The sequence below is a fragment of the Colletotrichum karsti genome (genome assembly GCF_011947395.1).
Source record: "Colletotrichum karsti strain CkLH20 chromosome Unknown Scaffold7, whole genome shotgun sequence".
Classification (NCBI taxonomy): domain Eukaryota; kingdom Fungi; phylum Ascomycota; class Sordariomycetes; order Glomerellales; family Glomerellaceae; genus Colletotrichum; species Colletotrichum karsti.
The window spans coordinates 391085-406968 of record NW_024065907.1 but is presented as its reverse complement, the minus strand read 5'-3'; the positions used below and the strand labels follow the sequence as shown (position 1 = coordinate 406968).

Genomic DNA, 15884 nt, shown 5'->3' with positions numbered 1-15884 from the left:
TCATGCAACAATCGCGCCCCAGAAAGACGAGTTCCGTCACATCTTTTCGTCGGCGCGAATGCGTCTCTCTTCCTTCATGCTTTTTTAACCTCTTGCTCACTCTCGTCTATGTTCCCAGTGATTTCATTCCGGTCCAATTGGCCTTCCCCCCGTTCCATCCTCCACTCCTATAAATCCATGTGTCTATACAGAACGGGAAAAAATGGAAGAAATTTGACGTTTCCCCTTTCTTTTTACCACTATTGCGCCTTGCTAACGCACTTTTACTCGCTTTCTATTTGTTCTAGATTCGAGGGGTTGATTCAAGGAGCCTTGACGTTGCCCCGGACACCGCCCTTGCCACCGACTTCCCTCGCCGTTATCGTGAGGCCGAGGTCGGCAGCGACGTTGATCGTGACCTCAACCTTGGATCCCTTGCCAAGGCCGCGAACAGCGGCCTCGGCGAGGGTGGGACCGACCTTCCAGATCTTCTCGCGGGTCTCCTCCTCCTCCTCCTCCGAGTCGAAGTCGGAGTCGTCCTCGTCGTCGCCGTTGGTCTCGGGCTTGGCCTTGGGCTCGGGCTTGGTGACCTTGATGTGGGCGCCGCCCTCGACGATGCGGATGAGGACGTCACCGCCCTCCTTGGGGCCGGCGACCTGGACGGTGCGGCGGGCAGGGACGGCGGTCTCGGCGGGAACAACGGGGACGAACTCCTCGTCGGCACCGACAACACCAATGGCGTTGGCAATGTGCTTGACGGTCGTGACGGCGGCGTGCGTGCTCTGGTCGATGTCCTCGGCCTCGTACTCCTGGATCAGGGAAGCCTGGAGAGCGGCACCACGGGCCTGGAGCTCGGAGGGGTTGATGGCGGCGGGCAGGGTGGAGGGGGCGACGATCTGGGTGGACTCGGGGAAGAGGTTGGAGAAGTTGGCGGCGATGCGGGGGGTGTGGGCAGTGCCGCCGGACAGGATGACCTCGTCGATGTCGAGAACGTCCAGCTCGGCCTTCTTGATGACACCCTCGACGAGGCGGTTGAAGCCCTCAAATACCTTGCGGGCGGCCATCTCGTAGCGTAGCCTGTTGATGGTGGAGGTGAAGTCGAAGCCGTCAGCCAAGCTCTCGACGGAGAAGCTGGCGTTGGTGCCGAGGGAGAGGGCCTTCTTGGTGGACTCGGACTCGAGCTTGAGCTTGGCGAGGGAGCGAGCGTTCTCGCGGGGGTCGACGTTGTGCTTCTTGATGAACTCCTTGGCGAAGTGGTCCATCAGGACCTGGTCGAGGTGGGAGCCAGAGAAGTCGTAGTCGTGGGCGGTGGCCAGGATGGTGTACATGCCGCCGCGGGAGGCGACAACGGCGACGTCGGAGCGGGTGCCGCCCAAGTCGGCGACAACGACAATCTTGTCCTTGACCTCGGCCTCAGGGCGGGCATCGTAGGCGAGAACGGCGGCAATGGGGTCAGAGATGACCTGCAGAACCTCGAGGCCAGCGTCGGCGGCGGCCTTGACAAGAGCCTCCTTCTGCTTCTCGGAGAAGTTCGTAGGGACGGTGATGACGGCGGAGGTGACCTTCTTTCCGAGGTAGTCGGAGGCGGAGCCGACGAGACGGCGAATGTAGCGGGTAGCAGCCTCAGAGACAGAGACGGTTGAGGGCTCCTCGGCACCCTCCTTGTCCTTTACTGAGAAAGAGATGGTGCCGCTGACATCCTTGGGGTGGGCGGAGGCGTGGTTGTGGGTAGGGTCAATAGACTTGAACCTGGTGCGGGCATGTTAGTCAACGGCTATAGAACAGCATGAAACCAGTGGGAAGCCATACTCCTTGCCGAGGAACTCCTTGAAGTATGCGATTGTGTTGTCGGGATTCCGGACGAGGAAGGCCTTGGCCTGGGCTCCGTAGTACTCGTCGCCGTCGACGTAAGAGAGGATGGTGGGGATCTGACGGTCTGCGGGCGATTGGTCAGTACTAGGTCTCTACACGTCCTAGCGTAGAGAGTCTATGCTCACCTCCGTCCTCGTTGGCAATAACCTCAGCCTTGTCGTCGACGGTGTAGGCAATAGAGGAGTTGGAGTTGCCAAAGGTGATACCAATGACGGTGCGGTCACCCGGCGCGGGCCGCGAGTCGCCGTTCGCAGCCATTTGTGCTAATAATTAAATCGAAAAAGGCGTGCTATGGGAGCGTCTTCGAAAAGTCTCTGGGACGGGGCGTGGGGGTTTCGTAGATTTCGAAAGTGGCCGCGGATCCTGTCGAGATCTTTGGAGAGGTTGTTTTCAGTCTTGATATGGTGGGGGTTCAAGGCCAAAATTTTGGGCAAGGGAAAAAAAAAATTCCCACGTTCGCTGTTCGCCCAGTGGGATCCATCGGGGTCACTCTCCCCCACACGCACCACCCCCTGGCCGTGTCCCAATCAAATTCGACGTGAATCTGGAAAGTGCCCCGCCAAAAGCTTTCAAGCCTCTGCAAGGCTGATCAGCAGGAAGCGACCGCGGAAGGCGACAGACAGAGAGAGAGGTCTTGGCCAGAGGACCCAAACCCCCAAACCTGACGATTCCAATTCAACATTCTCGTCGTCGACCGCCTTTCGCCATGGCTACTGCAGGCCCCTTCGTCCTCCCGGGTGACGAGATCGACGCGTCTCTGATCCCCTCGCATCAGAAACTTCCTCTCAGATTGGGCCCCGGCCTTCGACATGTTCCTCCCCGGCAAATAGTGCCTACAATCGCTGGCAAACTCGTCACAGACCGCAAGAAGAACTCGATATGGGTTGAGCAAACGGGTGGACGGGTAAGGAAGCGCGTATCCCATTGGTTCCCTGAACATCACTGACACTCCGTTCGCAGTACATTCCCGCCGTTGGCGACCTCGTCGTCGGCACCGTTCAGCGCTCTGCCTCAGAAATCTTCTACGTCCTCTTGGCCGACTACTCGACGCCTGCGATCCTGCCCCAACTCGCCTTCGAAATGGCATCAAAGAAGAACCGCCCGAACCTGGCATCTGGCGCCCTTGTCTATGCGCGTGTCACCCTAGCGAACAAGCACATGGACCCCGAGCTCGAGTGTGTTTACCAGTCCACCGGTAAGGCCGATGGTCTCGGACCCCTCGTCGGCGGCACTGTCTTCAACATATCCTTGGGCATGGCGCGTCGCCTGCTGAACCCCAAGACAACCGATTTGGTGGTCTTGGAGGAGCTGGGCGCAACGGGTGCGGCGTTCGAAACTGCCGTAGGGCGGAATGGAAAGATTTGGGTCAACAGCGAGAGCGTCAAAGTCATCATTGCGGTGGGACGAGCTATCCAGGAGACAGACGAGCGCAGTCTGTCAGTCGAGCAGCAGAAGAAGCTCGTCAAGTCCTTAATCAAAGATTTGAGTTAAACTCATGCGCGCCGCCGTGATGCTTTTTGGCCTAATCTACATGTTTCCCCTAGCCATTTTGACATCAAAACGCCTGACTGCTTATCTGACAGTCCCTCCCAAACGAGTGTACCTATGTAACCTGTGAACCCCTTCGTTGGGGAATTCAAATATATATAAACAATGTGCTCTGCGGCAGTAAAACAGTGAATGATGCCTGTGAGCGTCGCGGGTGTTATCATCGGCTCCCATGAAAGGATGCCGCGTTTAGATCCAGCTCTACTGGTCCAATTCAATAAGCCCGCGGAGCTGAGCCACAGGCGAGCTCTTGGGGAATTTGCTTGCAAGTCACGCGTCTGCCATACTCGACTGACAACTTCCCAAGCATCGTCCGTTCTTTCATGCGAACGTTTCGGCTTCCGCTCCCCAAATCGTTTAGGGAGTTAGGACCAGCGCAATGACAATTCTTCCGATGAACTGGTTTGACACCTGTCAGACAGGCGTACCCCTCATGCCGTGGCTCAGGTTCCTCCCATAGTTTCATCGATCATGTCTGGTTCCGGATCGCCCATAGGCGTGACTTGGTGGATATTCACCATATGTCTCCTCCAGTTGTCCTTTCGTGGGAAAGACTTGCCCCCAGCCTTAGAATAGGGGCAGGTGCTGACAGTGCAGTGGAATTTCTTCGTTTTCTTATGCTTATCGTTGATGTGGCGGTCCAAGTGAGTTTTGGTTCCAAACCTCTTGCCGCAATTCGGGTGCATACACTCATGGGGCCTCTCATGGTACCTCTTGTGGTGACTATGACAGTTAGCGACTTCGACTTCGTGAAAGGGCTGACGGAGGGCTTACTTCAACTTGTGCACCTGATCGAAAAACCTGCCACATTCATCGCACATAAAGGAACGGGGAGATTGTTGCAGCCCAGGATATGGCGAGGTGCTGTTGCGAATATCCGAGCTACCATCAGACCGCGGAGACGGGCTGCTATCGATCTGAGTGTTGGGTGTGGTCTGGTAGGATGCGCCGGAAGACGCATGGCCGCCCGGTTGAGGCGAGTGCTCAGAGGGATCAGTCATTTCGGTCTCGTAGTAGTGATGATTGGCATGATTGGGCATGAGGTGGCTTGGGTCGACTGGCCGAGGAGCCTCGTTCATATGAATATCCGGGCCAATGGCCGGTTCGCCTTTCGTCGCCCAACCATTTGTCTGAGCATGCCCGTTACTGTTCGAATTTGGCGCTCCATTAGATAACTCTGCCTGGGGCCACTGCTGATGCTGAGTTTCCTGCTGCAGGTATTTCTGTTGCTCCTGTCTTTGCTTTTGCTCTTGCTCTTGCTGCTGCTGTTGCTGCTGTAGGTACTGTTGGTGATGCTCGAAAGGTTGTTCCGGGGATTGAGGCGTAGGCGCTTGTGACGGTTCAGGCTCAACGGGCGGTTTCGGTGGCGGGTGGGCTATGTTGTACAGCTGCTGGTTGGTGTGCCAGTTATGCTCTGTTGGATTTGAGGGTGCCATGATATCCATTGGGTTGACGGTACCGGGCGGTGGAACGGTAGGCGGTAGAATCGGCGGTGATGCCGGCTTCTCTTTCTTCGTTTCCATATCTCGTGCATGATCGGGTTCAGACGGAGGACTAGGCGGCTTGAAATGCATGGGCGAGCCAAGCTGTCGGGTTGATGGAGGTGGAAAGGAGGGACCTGTAAGCTCAGTAGGCGAATCCGACAACCCTTCCCTGAGGACATCCGATGTTGGCTGGGGCTGGTAGATGGCCTTGGACCGGGTGTTCATAGAATCCTTGGTGCTTGAACGACCACCCATCATGCTCATGAGGTTCTGTTTAAGCGAGCTCGCGAGTGAGCTGGACCGTCTCGGCGGCGGAGCTCGGGAAACTGGTTCGTCGGTAGGAGGGGGAGTAATCATGCCAAAGGCCTCTGATGGGACTATCGGGCTATAATAGGCGGCGCTGTGTCCGTGAGTAGCTTCCGAGTAGTCCATCCCATCAGCCCGGGTAGCAACCAGCTCTAAGCCCACAGGAGTCCAAGGGTACGAGGTCTCGCTCTTCCATGTTGGCGAGCGGCCGAATGAGTGGTCGGTTCCGCGTCTGGTCGTCACGCTTGGCGGGTGGGTGCCCTCATCGCCGGTATAGCCGCGCTGATGGCTCCCTAAGTCGTCGCTGTGGGAGGCATCGATGCCGTTGTGGGATGAGATGGTCATCTCCTTGGTCGACTGTCTCTCCCTTCCTCCAATCTTATGGCCAAGAGTGTCTTTGGAGGACATACGGCTGGGGGCACCAGGACCCGTCGCCGGAGCCGGGCCCGAGGGACGGAGAGGCGGGGGGATGAAGGCGGTTTCCGCCGTGTCGAGTCGGTTGGCTCCATTCCTCCTGCTCTTACTTCTCCTAATGCGACGGATGACGAAGGGAAAAGCGCAAATGATGGCCAGGACGAAAAACAAGACAACACCGATGACTACTGCGGCAATTCCTCCTGGTCTAAGTCCCTCACGGCGGGGTTCCAACGTCGAGCGGGCGGAAAGGGACACCATCTCTCGGCTTGAGCCCAGTTGATCCATGTCAATCGAACGTACTAATGATGAAGTGTCGTCGGTGTCGCCAAGGTCTGATTGGGCGGAAACACCCTCAGACGAGGCTGCGGGAGGAGCCATTTTGGGCACCACGCGTCAGCACTCGCTGCACCACATGAACCGACCCCCCAAACTGAGACACTCGGATGACGACGGTAGAGATGACGGGTGAAGTGAGATGAGCAATCGACGCTACGTCCTCTGGCGATGTGATTCTTGGAGAGTAGGTATTGATGAGAGGTGGTTTGCGGTGGATGAGCGGTCGCCGTGATGGCGATGAGCCCACGAAAGAGGAAACGGATGAAGTGAAGTCGAAATCAGGGCAGTAATTGGGGGCAGTTGGATTAATTAGGCCAGTGCAGGTCTTCAGCCTCACCAAGCGCGGGCGTTGTACGGGGGAGTTGGAGTGGACACAAGGGAAACCAAGGTCGGACTGGGTTGCCTCCCGCCTCCACGTCGCGTGCAGAAGTAAGGAGATACATCGGGGCAGTTGTGGCTCAAGCGGGCTGGTGGAGGGACTGACAGCGGTAAAACCGTAAAACAGCCCGGGCGAGAGGGAACATTGCCGGGGGACCAATTGAAATTTACCACCACGTGCAGGTATCTCGCTATCAAAATTTGCCCCCATAAATCGGCGTATTAACACGAGTGAACCAATCGTATTGCTTCTGACGCCCTTTCCCTGCCCCGCCACACGGCCTCTCCACGACCCTTGCTTCGACCGTCTCCATCGAAGCTTTCGTTGGATCCCCTTCTCAAGTTCGCTCTCCTGACCGTTGTACCCCATTATTTGGCGTGGTTCACTGCCACCACCTCCAACCACCAACTCCCGTCGCGCCCTGGTTCCCGCGGCCAACGACTCTGGAGCGCTCTGAGTCCGTGAGGAGCAGCACCCTAGGTACTGAAAACCCTTAGCCGGTGGGGTAAAGCTCCATCACCGTTACCAGCCTTCAGGTGGGCAGGAGACTTCGGCGGAGATGATCGCAATCCGTGACCGAGATGCCGGGCTCCAGATGCATACCGCACACAAATCGCTCATTGTCGCGGGAAGAAGCACCGGCAGAGTCAAAAAGCAGACGGCCAGGTCTTACGTGCTTGAGTTTCATCGCTGTCCAGAACTCTACCATCTGGCGGGCGCGGGAACGGCATGAGAAACATGAGTGCGCACAACTCTCGGCTGACATGACAGCATGACCCTTGCCAACGAACCGAAGCTGACTTGGACTTTTGCATGTCCAGCTGCGCGATGGAGAAAGTTCCCAGGTACCTGCTCCTGACGGTGTCCAGACCCCTGTCATGGCGGATCCTGCACCCTCAGATTGGTGCTTATTCTGCGACAAGGTCTCGGGCTAAAATAGTTACTATTACCGTGCGGATATGTACAGAATCCGGCTCAGCGGTTACTTTCCGCCTCCGCTACGAATGTCGACGACATGTCTCCTGGCAAGGGTTGCCCGCCATCCAACGTCAGTCTTCGACGCTGCTCGGCATTTGATACCCGATCTATTAATCGACATTTAACGATGGCATTCTCGCTTCTCGATGATGTAGTCCACGTGTTTGGCTGATAGCTTCAAAGCCCTCTCAACGCCTTCTGAGCCTCAACGAAACCCGTCCAACTTGTTGCTGTAGACAATCGCTGTCAGTTCTGTTGTCGTTGATGTTCAGGTACTTCTCTCCTCACGGCCTCACTTCATTCGAGGCGTAAGCTACGCTCTGCGGCAGTAGCGAGAGAGTGACGATAGTCAGTCTGGAGAGTGTCAAATAGCCACCTAGCAGTTCCCGTTGAAGATGAGGTATGTTTTACTCTCGCCGTTGGAGATGATAATCACCGGAGACGTTAGAGGAAAATATCTTCTTTGCCGGTCTACAGACAGAATCGCACTCCCATGAGGCATGCATGAGCAGCTTCCAGTTCTGGTCATTCACAGATTGCTCGGGAGGTGGAAGGGATTTTGGCCCTTAACTTCTGCCGTCGTAGGCAGGATGTATCAGAACGAAGGCTATGTTTTGGCAATGTTGTGGGTATCGGATGCGTACATTGAGGCTCCTTCGAAATGGCCTCGAAAACGTCAATAAACACACGATACCTCGGTGTATCAAAGTACCTTCCTCGTCACACCTTCCGTCTTTAAGTTATTCTGTTCTCCCTACAAATCTCCATAAGAGCACCTTGAAGATCTCCTCTCTTTGCTACTCACGTAAAATTCGCCTGGCCAGATCTCGCCCGAAAGAGAAGGAGACAAGAACGTCTGTCGCTCCTTCCCCCAATGTTTTCTTCGCACCTTCCAAGCAACCAATGAACCATTTATCCTCGAAGAACTTCCACAGACTTCGCGTAAGATATTTCAACCTTCCTTTTCGCGTTCAAACCCAGGCCACCTTTTCTTCTCAACCTCAACCTCCACCTAACTCTCGACCGGTGATTCACCTATTGTACCCCTACCTAGGTACCTTACCTACCTAGGTTGAGTTGAGAAACTTCATCTCGCAAGTTTACTCGTCTTGTCAATTCATTCAACGAGAAAGAGCAGACGCATTTCCCTCAACCGGCACCTACTCTACCTTCCAAAAAGCACAAAGAGCCTCCTTCCTGCCACCCACCCTCCCGCACCTTCCTTGACAGCACAACAAAGCAGACCGGCGCGCACCCGTCGACTGGCCCTTGGGGCATTTTATCTCATCCACTTTATTTCTCTTCCTCTTTTCTTTCTCGTGTCAAACAACTTGGAAGCCACTCAAGCTCCCCCTGTCTTCGGTTCCTTCTCTACCCATCTTTGGTAGCTGGCATCCGACCCGACCGACCACATTGATCAACAACTCTATTCCCGTCTGCTTCTTCTCATCAAATCCTCGCCCGTTCCTACCTCCTTCACATCCTACTCGTTGTTTTGAGTCAACTCTGAGATTACCTATCCTGTCGACAGTGTGCACGTTTTTCGGCCTTGGATCTCTCTTGCCGTCTGCATTACGTACCACCTCGCCCTGGTTCCTTCCTCCTATCATCATCGCGAAAACTTCAAGGTACGCTTCTGTTTTTTTTTTTTTTCTTACTATCTTGCACTGTTCTCAAGGCTAATCAACTCTTAGATGGACACACCTTCAATGGGTAGCCCGGCCTGGCTTCTCTCGTTGGGTAACGCTCACATTGCTGAGTCGGAGCCTACAGCAAACGACCTGGCGCCGGTATTGCCTTACGCACCACTCGCCACCAACTACATCACCGCAGACTTCTTTGCCGCTCCGGTGCCTCAGGCGACATTCAGTCATCTGGGAACAGACGATCGCGGATGTGGCCACCAGATGGTGCATTCATTTCTCAGCAAGGAAGAGTTTGCGCAAGTTCATCGAGAAGGTTCAAAGATTGAAATGCAGAACGAGGAAGCTGGTTACCGTCGATTCAATGACACAGCCGCTGAGAGACACGCATGGGTGATCTACCCACTGCCGACATCCACTAGTCTGATGTCTTCGGATCTCCAGACTAAGTGGATCGTTCTGGTGTCGCCCGGGGAGGAGGACGAGGCCTTCCCTGCTGAAGGTGAAGATTGTTCTGTCGGAATCCGACACGACTTCGTGGTTAGGGGACAGCACTACAACCCCGGAATGCTTAAGTCCCAGCGCGTCCCAGTCCCTTTCGATTTGGAGCAATACTCGGCCTGCGCGGCGTTTGAGGTTACTCTAGATTACATGCGGGACCCCAGGACGAAGATGCAATATCATCCCTTTGCATCCATCGCCATTCAGAGACAGGACGGCTTTCCGGCTATTCTGAACCACACCAATGCTGTCAAAGTTATTATTCGGGTAACTCCTCGCCTCCTCACCCATGAAGTTGAGCTGAGAGCTCTTGATCGACTTATGAACGGCAAGAGAGAGATGTCTCCTCTCGAGAAGAGGGCCATGGGCACCTTCGACTACATCCTGGACTTCAGAAAAGAGCCCAAATTCCGCGTCAATCTATTCCAAGAGCTCCCTCATATGGATGACCCTCTCGGAAATCCCGAGACACCGGAACCCTTGAAGTCCTTTTACAGACAGCTTAACCACGACCACAAGAAGGCCTACGAGCAATTGCGCAGCATCCCAGCCGGTCTTCGACTCATTCTCGGTTGCCCTGGCGCTGGAAAGACGGCTTTGAACGCTTTCATCGCGACAATGGCACTCTCTCAATCCATCACGGAGGTGGTCAACCAACGGACCGTTAAGAGAACACCAAAGGTACTCTACTTGATCGACGTCAACGAACCTTGCGATGATGCTGCAAACAGGGTGCATGCAACCTGCAAAGAGGCTGGCTTGAACGTTTTGGTGGTTCGTGTGCGAGGCTGCGCTCGCGAGATGAGTCGAAGCGCGAAACTTCATCCAGCCCCCACAACCGACGGCGGGAAGGCTAACACACCTGACTTCTCCCGTGGCTTCCTCAAGCAAGCACAGTTAGCCCAATGCATACCTGGGGCGCGACGTGACTTCGACAGAGCGCCTTCTCTGGACGAGGCAGCCTGGGAGCTTTTTGAGGCGAACCCGTCACAGTACAAAGGACTTGAAAAGATCCTCAATAAGTTGGTGGTTGACCGTGCCACCAAAACGAGGCGAACAGCCAGCGAGCTCAGAGTCAGAGTTGCGAAGCTCTACTTCGAGGTGATCAAGAAGGCGGACTTCATCGCGACCACGCCAGTTGGTGCGTCTGGACAGCTGAGCGAGGACTTCAAGCCCGATCTCGTGTTCGTGGACGAAGCTGCTCACGCCCGGGAACTTACATCTCTGATACCCCTGGCATTCACTCCGGCTCGAGCCTACATTTTTACCGGTGATACAAGACAGACGCGGCCCTTCGTGAAGGGGGCCAGTATGGTGCCTTCAGAGGTCCGGGAAAAGGGACTTCTCCCCAATCCCTACGCAAAACAGCTTCGGATCAGCACCATGGAGAGGGCAGACCTGGCACAATCCATGGAAAGCAAACTTCAGATCACTCACCGTAAGGACCGATTGGCACTGATTTTATTGAGACTGAGCTAACATCTCTTAGGCATGTATGGAGATCTTCACTTGCTCGCATCTGATATCTTCTACGACGGGCTCCTCACCTCTGGAATGGTCCAAGCCGAACGGTTCTCCCCTGCAGTTCAGCATGTTCAACGTTGGCTCAGGCAGTTCATTCCCGACCTAAGCAGTCCAGTTCCTCGAATCCTGATCCACCACCAAGGAGCCCAGGAGTGCATGGACCGCAGAAGCTTCTACAACCCTGTCCACGAGGCTTTCATCAAACAGCGTTGTCTTGAGCTGCTATGCGATGAAAACTTCAAGCGTGTCGATAAGCCAGATCAGGCCGGCCGCATACTCATCATCACACCTTACAAGGCTGCTCTAGCTCGCTACAAGCAGTTCACGACAGAACTGCCACCTCACTTTCGTGGTCGACTCGATGTCGAAATGCGCCACGAAGCTATGGAAGCACGGACTGTCGACTCTGCGCAAGGTCATGAGGCAGACTTTGTCTTCGTGGACACCGTTCGCACAAAGACTGCTGGGTTCCTCAACGACCCTAAGCGCCTATGCGTTATGCTCACAAGATCAAGAATCGGCGAGATGATTCTGATGCACGAGGGTATGACGACCAAGATGACACGGGGTGTCATGGTTGATGCGGAATGGACTCGGAAGGTATATGATCACTGCCTCCTCAGTGGTCAGCTTATTCGGATCGGATGGTAGGGTTATGAGGAACAGATTTGAGATGTTTTGGTTTTGAGCAGGATATGTGCAGACAGAGCTTCGTGGACACGAAGTGCCGGTACCTAGCTCGACATGCACAGATGGCAGTGTGGGGATAGTCATTAGACAGTTTATGAATGGTTGATCTCGGTTCCTAGACTTCATCGATTTCGATCGTTCGTGTGTGCGTGTTTCTCCAGCGGTGACATTCGTAGATGGCGACAGACAACCAGGATAACGAGAATCAATCCTAGCGCCGAAGATGTCGGATTCTCTACCGGCTGTATGCCATGAAAATTGCAGTGAGGAACCGTAAACTAAGGCCCGAGCATTTCTGACTCTAAAGCTGACTCTATCTGTCTGCAGATAACGCATACATAGAAATGCAAACTACGGGGAATTTAACATTGCTATGCGAGCCCGCATCGGCTGTCCAACAGGCGTTAATCGGATGCGAGAAATGTGTAGATGTCAACGGAGGCGACTCACGCCAATATATCCTACCGAAGTTTGCTGAAATTCTGGAGTTCTGTAAAACGCCGCTCGTCAGCAGCCCCTCATCGACAGCGTCGCCGACAGTAACATACATCACGGGCGTCCCTCCCGAGTCTCTCACGACCATCGTGGAGAGCCAAATTGTCGACGTCACCGTCACCGACCTCGACAACAAAGTCATCACAGGCGTCTTGATGGCTACGACGGTCGTCAGGTTGAAGGATGCGGTGATCACAACCTCGACGACCTCGGCTTCCGTCACTGGTCCCACGACCAGCGCGGCATCGCTGACACCAGGTATGTTGAAGGCCTTGATATGGCGCTCGTTCGCGGTTAAATAACGTTCTCGATAGATCCCACCCCGCCGGCAAGCAAAGCGTGGATCGCTGGCCCCGTCATCGGCGCAGTATTCCTTGTCCTGCTGCTTCTTGCAGGCTTCTGGTTCATTCAACGACGGAAGAAGAGAAGGGCGGCGATACCGACGACCACAACCGACGACGTCGACGATAAGGAGAAGTACGCGAAGGCTGAGCTCCATGCAGAGCACACCCCACGGCCTGTTCCTATGGAGTTGGAAGGCTCCTACCCGGATCCGGTACCAGAGATGAGCGTCAATGAGGTCCCTGCTCAGGAGATGTATGCGCCAGAGAAGAATAGACGCGTAGTTTCGGAGATGTCAGGGAGACATTTATTACCGGGAAGTTCTAATCTTGTTCAGCATGGTTGACGTCGTCAATCGATATTTGCCTCGGAGGGCATACAAGTTCCCATCGCATGCGTTTTCTCCAATAAGCAACACTTCCCAACCTCCAGTCATCCTTTCGTGCCACATATTATATCGAAGATTTGCACGCTGGTAGCTTGCCTGTAGGCATGCGGGTGACCTTTGCTCTCATGTCTCACAATGAGACCATGTCAAGGTGGCATTCGCCGGCGGATAAAGTCTTGATTTAGCAATGTCCCCAACCTCATGCAGGGTGATTTCCTCGAATCCTCCGCAAGATACCAGCCCCAATCAAGAATCAGAATTTATCGAATATGCAGATCGCTAAGGAGCATGACGTCCTTACGCCTCCCCTACCTCAACACCGACTCTTCTTATACCAGAGCCACAGTCCGCACACGCACGCCTCCCAATGCAAACAAACAGATTTTCACTCTCAGACAACCTGAAGCGCCATTAGAGTGATCGATAGCGAACTTGTAACCGAATCTTCCATCCCCTGCTGACATGTCGGTTATCGAAACAACGCAGGAGGCAGTCGCCACGACAGTTATCATAACGCCGACCAGGCGGGCGTCTTTGTCTTCGGCTCTCGTACCACGGACTTCAACGTCAACGGTTGACACAAGCCCTGGAGGGATCCCTTCCGCGTGTTATCAGATTTGTGGTAGGTTGCGGAGCACGCTTTCCAAGGGCGATAGGCCCAGACGCGCTGACCGCGGTAATCTCCAGATGGCTCTTACAGAGAAGCACAGTTGGCGGGGATGATTCCCTCGGCCTGTTTCGCGGACTCGGCGTTCCAGAAAAGCCTCGCGCAATGCAGAAAATGTGTCGCAGATGCCGCCAAAGACTCGGAGGGGGTTCTCACGCAACTCGACGGCTACTTCGAGCCGATTCTCAAATACTGCGCGCCCTTTGGGAGCTCGTTTTCTCTCCCGGGATCCCAATTGACGACTACGACGCGTACGCAGGTACTGGATATGCTTCTGTTGGGTGGAGGCGTGTCGAAGAGCCTCATCGTGACGGTCACTGTCACGGACATGAGGGCGGATATTTCGCTGTCGTCTACTCCCACAGCAGGTGCGTATACGTCCAGCCGGACCTCCTCGCAATGCTTCTTTCACGCTAACAAAGGCGCAAAGATACTTCTGGAGGGAGCAGTAAAGCCTGGATAGCCGGCCCTGTTGTTGGTGGATTATGCGTCGTGCTCCTCCTGGTGGGTGGGTTCTGGCTTTTAAAGCGGCGTAAAAGGCGAACGAGTAATCGACCTAGTACTCCGGCGGTGGATCGCAAACAGGAATTCGACAAGGCACAGCTTCATTCGGATAGCATCCCCCGTCAGGCTCCCCTGGAAATGGAGGGCTCCGTTCCCGAGCGTATGCCGGAGATGAGCGCGAACGAAGTGGCGGCGCGAGAGATGATGGCAGCGGAAAGCAGATCCCCGGTGGAGATGCCGGCAAGACGTTCTTGATGAGAGATGGTGCAGTTTACGTGCTATGAACAAACACATTCACCACGTGGAGGTTCTTTTTTGGGGTTTGCTGGAGTTCATTGTCAAAGCCGAGAAGATCGAGGCCGCGAAGCCGGCGTGATGCTAAGTACGATTACAACGAGAAGGACGACAACGAGAAGGAGACATCGGAAACAGGACAACTGCGCCACCTGATTACGGAAAAGAAGACACGATATTGCATATCAGAAAGAAATCAGCAAAAATCTTTCAATTAGTGCCAGTCATTACGTGTGTCAGCTCATCGACAGCTGTGCTGGCATGCCAGTGCCCATCTCTCCCCCTTTTCTAATTGACAACGCTTCTTCGGTGTTGAGTCCCAATCATTGATCTCTGCAGCTTCAAATCTCTTACACCGCGGAGGATGTTCGTTCGCCAGCCTTCACTCAGCTGAATCCCCCCGGCGCTTGCTGACCGTGTCGCCAGTCAGACGAGGATTCGAGCGCCACCAGCCCCGCCAACTCTCAGGAGCCTTGAAATTCACAACCTCCGGGAGCCACGCTTCGAGCTCTCATCGGCCGGTATCATCCATTTCACGCGGCTGCGGTAAGCGGCCGTGGCCGTGGCCGCGGTCGATGCCAAGAGGGCCAATTTCGGGCTACCCAGCCTGATCTCCATCACGTCCTTCATTTATTCTCCGAGTTTATGTCCTTGTTCTCGGGGTCGTCTTCTCCTGCCGTTTTTGGACCGACGTTTATTTCGGTTAACATCATGTTCCCTGATGAGCGGACGCAAAGATTTCGAACCGACCAGAGTCTCGCTCGTCGATACCTCTTCTGGGAAATACTCGAACTGGACCGTCAAGAAAAGCACGATGACAGACCCGATCGTGACGGACACGGATCTGTGGCCTGCCCAACCAACCTCCCGGGCCGCGACTGCTCTCGTCGTCATCATCACGCGCCCGACTGCGCAACAGAAGCCCATTCGAACCATCACAGCGCCTGGGGTTACAATCAACAAAGTGTCCACCGGCACGGCTAGAGAGCTATCGTCGATTCCGCCGCCCCTGAGCATATCCAGTGGGTTTGTGACGGTGACTGTCACCGAGTTGAGGGGTGACGAGAATGCTTCCACGACGGCGAGCAGCAGTGCGTCCCGGGCTTCTGAAGGTGGAGTGTGACTTTCTGATACCCGAAACGAACGGTGAAGACTGACGCGGAGACAATCGGTCTTGCTTCTTAGGCACAAACATGGCCTGGATCGCGGGCCCCATCGTCGGCGGTGTACTTATCATGATACTCCTTCTTGCCGGACTATGGTTCCTGAGGCGACGGCGCAGAAAGCAAACACTCAGTGAACCAATCTTTGAGATCGAGGAGAGCCATCGGAATAGAACCCCGGTAATACGCACATACTTTCCGATACAGCCAGCCATGGAGCTCGAGGGTTGTAGTCCCAAGACCGTTACAGAGATGAGCGCCGATGAGATCTCTCCGCGCGAGCTGTACGTGCCCGGCCGTCGCCCTGTCTACGAGATGTCAGTGAAGAATGAGAGACCAAGCACCTGAGCGACACCTCAGGCTCTTGGATGGCC

General features: G+C 54.9%; 4 protein-coding genes across 4 annotated transcripts; 2 read left to right on the top strand and 2 right to left on the bottom strand.

The window, feature by feature from the left end:
* Positions 1 to 302: 302 nt before the first annotated feature.
* CkaCkLH20_02947 (hsp70 chaperone) lies at positions 303 to 2109 on the bottom strand (the record flags this gene model as incomplete). Its single annotated transcript, XM_038885666.1, has 3 exons — positions 303 to 1728; positions 1789 to 1915; positions 1977 to 2109. The coding sequence occupies 3 exons, from the start codon at positions 2107 to 2109 to the stop codon at positions 303 to 305; spliced, it is 1686 nt and encodes a 561-aa protein (XP_038748865.1).
* Positions 2110 to 2557: 448 nt separating this feature from the next.
* CkaCkLH20_02946 (exosome complex exonuclease RRP40) lies at positions 2558 to 3342 on the top strand (the record flags this gene model as incomplete). Its single annotated transcript, XM_038885665.1, has 2 exons — positions 2558 to 2755; positions 2812 to 3342. 2 exons carry the CDS (start codon positions 2558 to 2560, stop codon positions 3340 to 3342), a joined length of 729 nt encoding a protein of 242 aa, XP_038748864.1.
* Positions 3343 to 3842: 500 nt separating this feature from the next.
* Positions 3843 to 5984, bottom strand: CkaCkLH20_02945 (zinc finger protein 2; the record flags this gene model as incomplete). Its single annotated transcript, XM_038885664.1, has 2 exons — positions 3843 to 4122; positions 4174 to 5984. 2 exons carry the CDS (start codon positions 5982 to 5984, stop codon positions 3843 to 3845), a joined length of 2091 nt encoding a protein of 696 aa, XP_038748863.1.
* A 2904-nt stretch (positions 5985 to 8888) lies between these two features.
* Positions 8889 to 15858, top strand: CkaCkLH20_02944 (nonsense-mediated mRNA decay protein 1; the record flags this gene model as incomplete). The annotated part of the gene is made up of 7 exons (XM_038885663.1): positions 8889 to 8927; positions 8994 to 10881; positions 10933 to 11567; positions 12146 to 12410; positions 12467 to 12749; positions 15074 to 15438; positions 15533 to 15858. 7 exons carry the CDS (start codon positions 8889 to 8891, stop codon positions 15856 to 15858), a joined length of 3801 nt encoding a protein of 1266 aa, XP_038748862.1.
* Between the last annotated feature and the right edge of the window lie 26 nt (positions 15859 to 15884).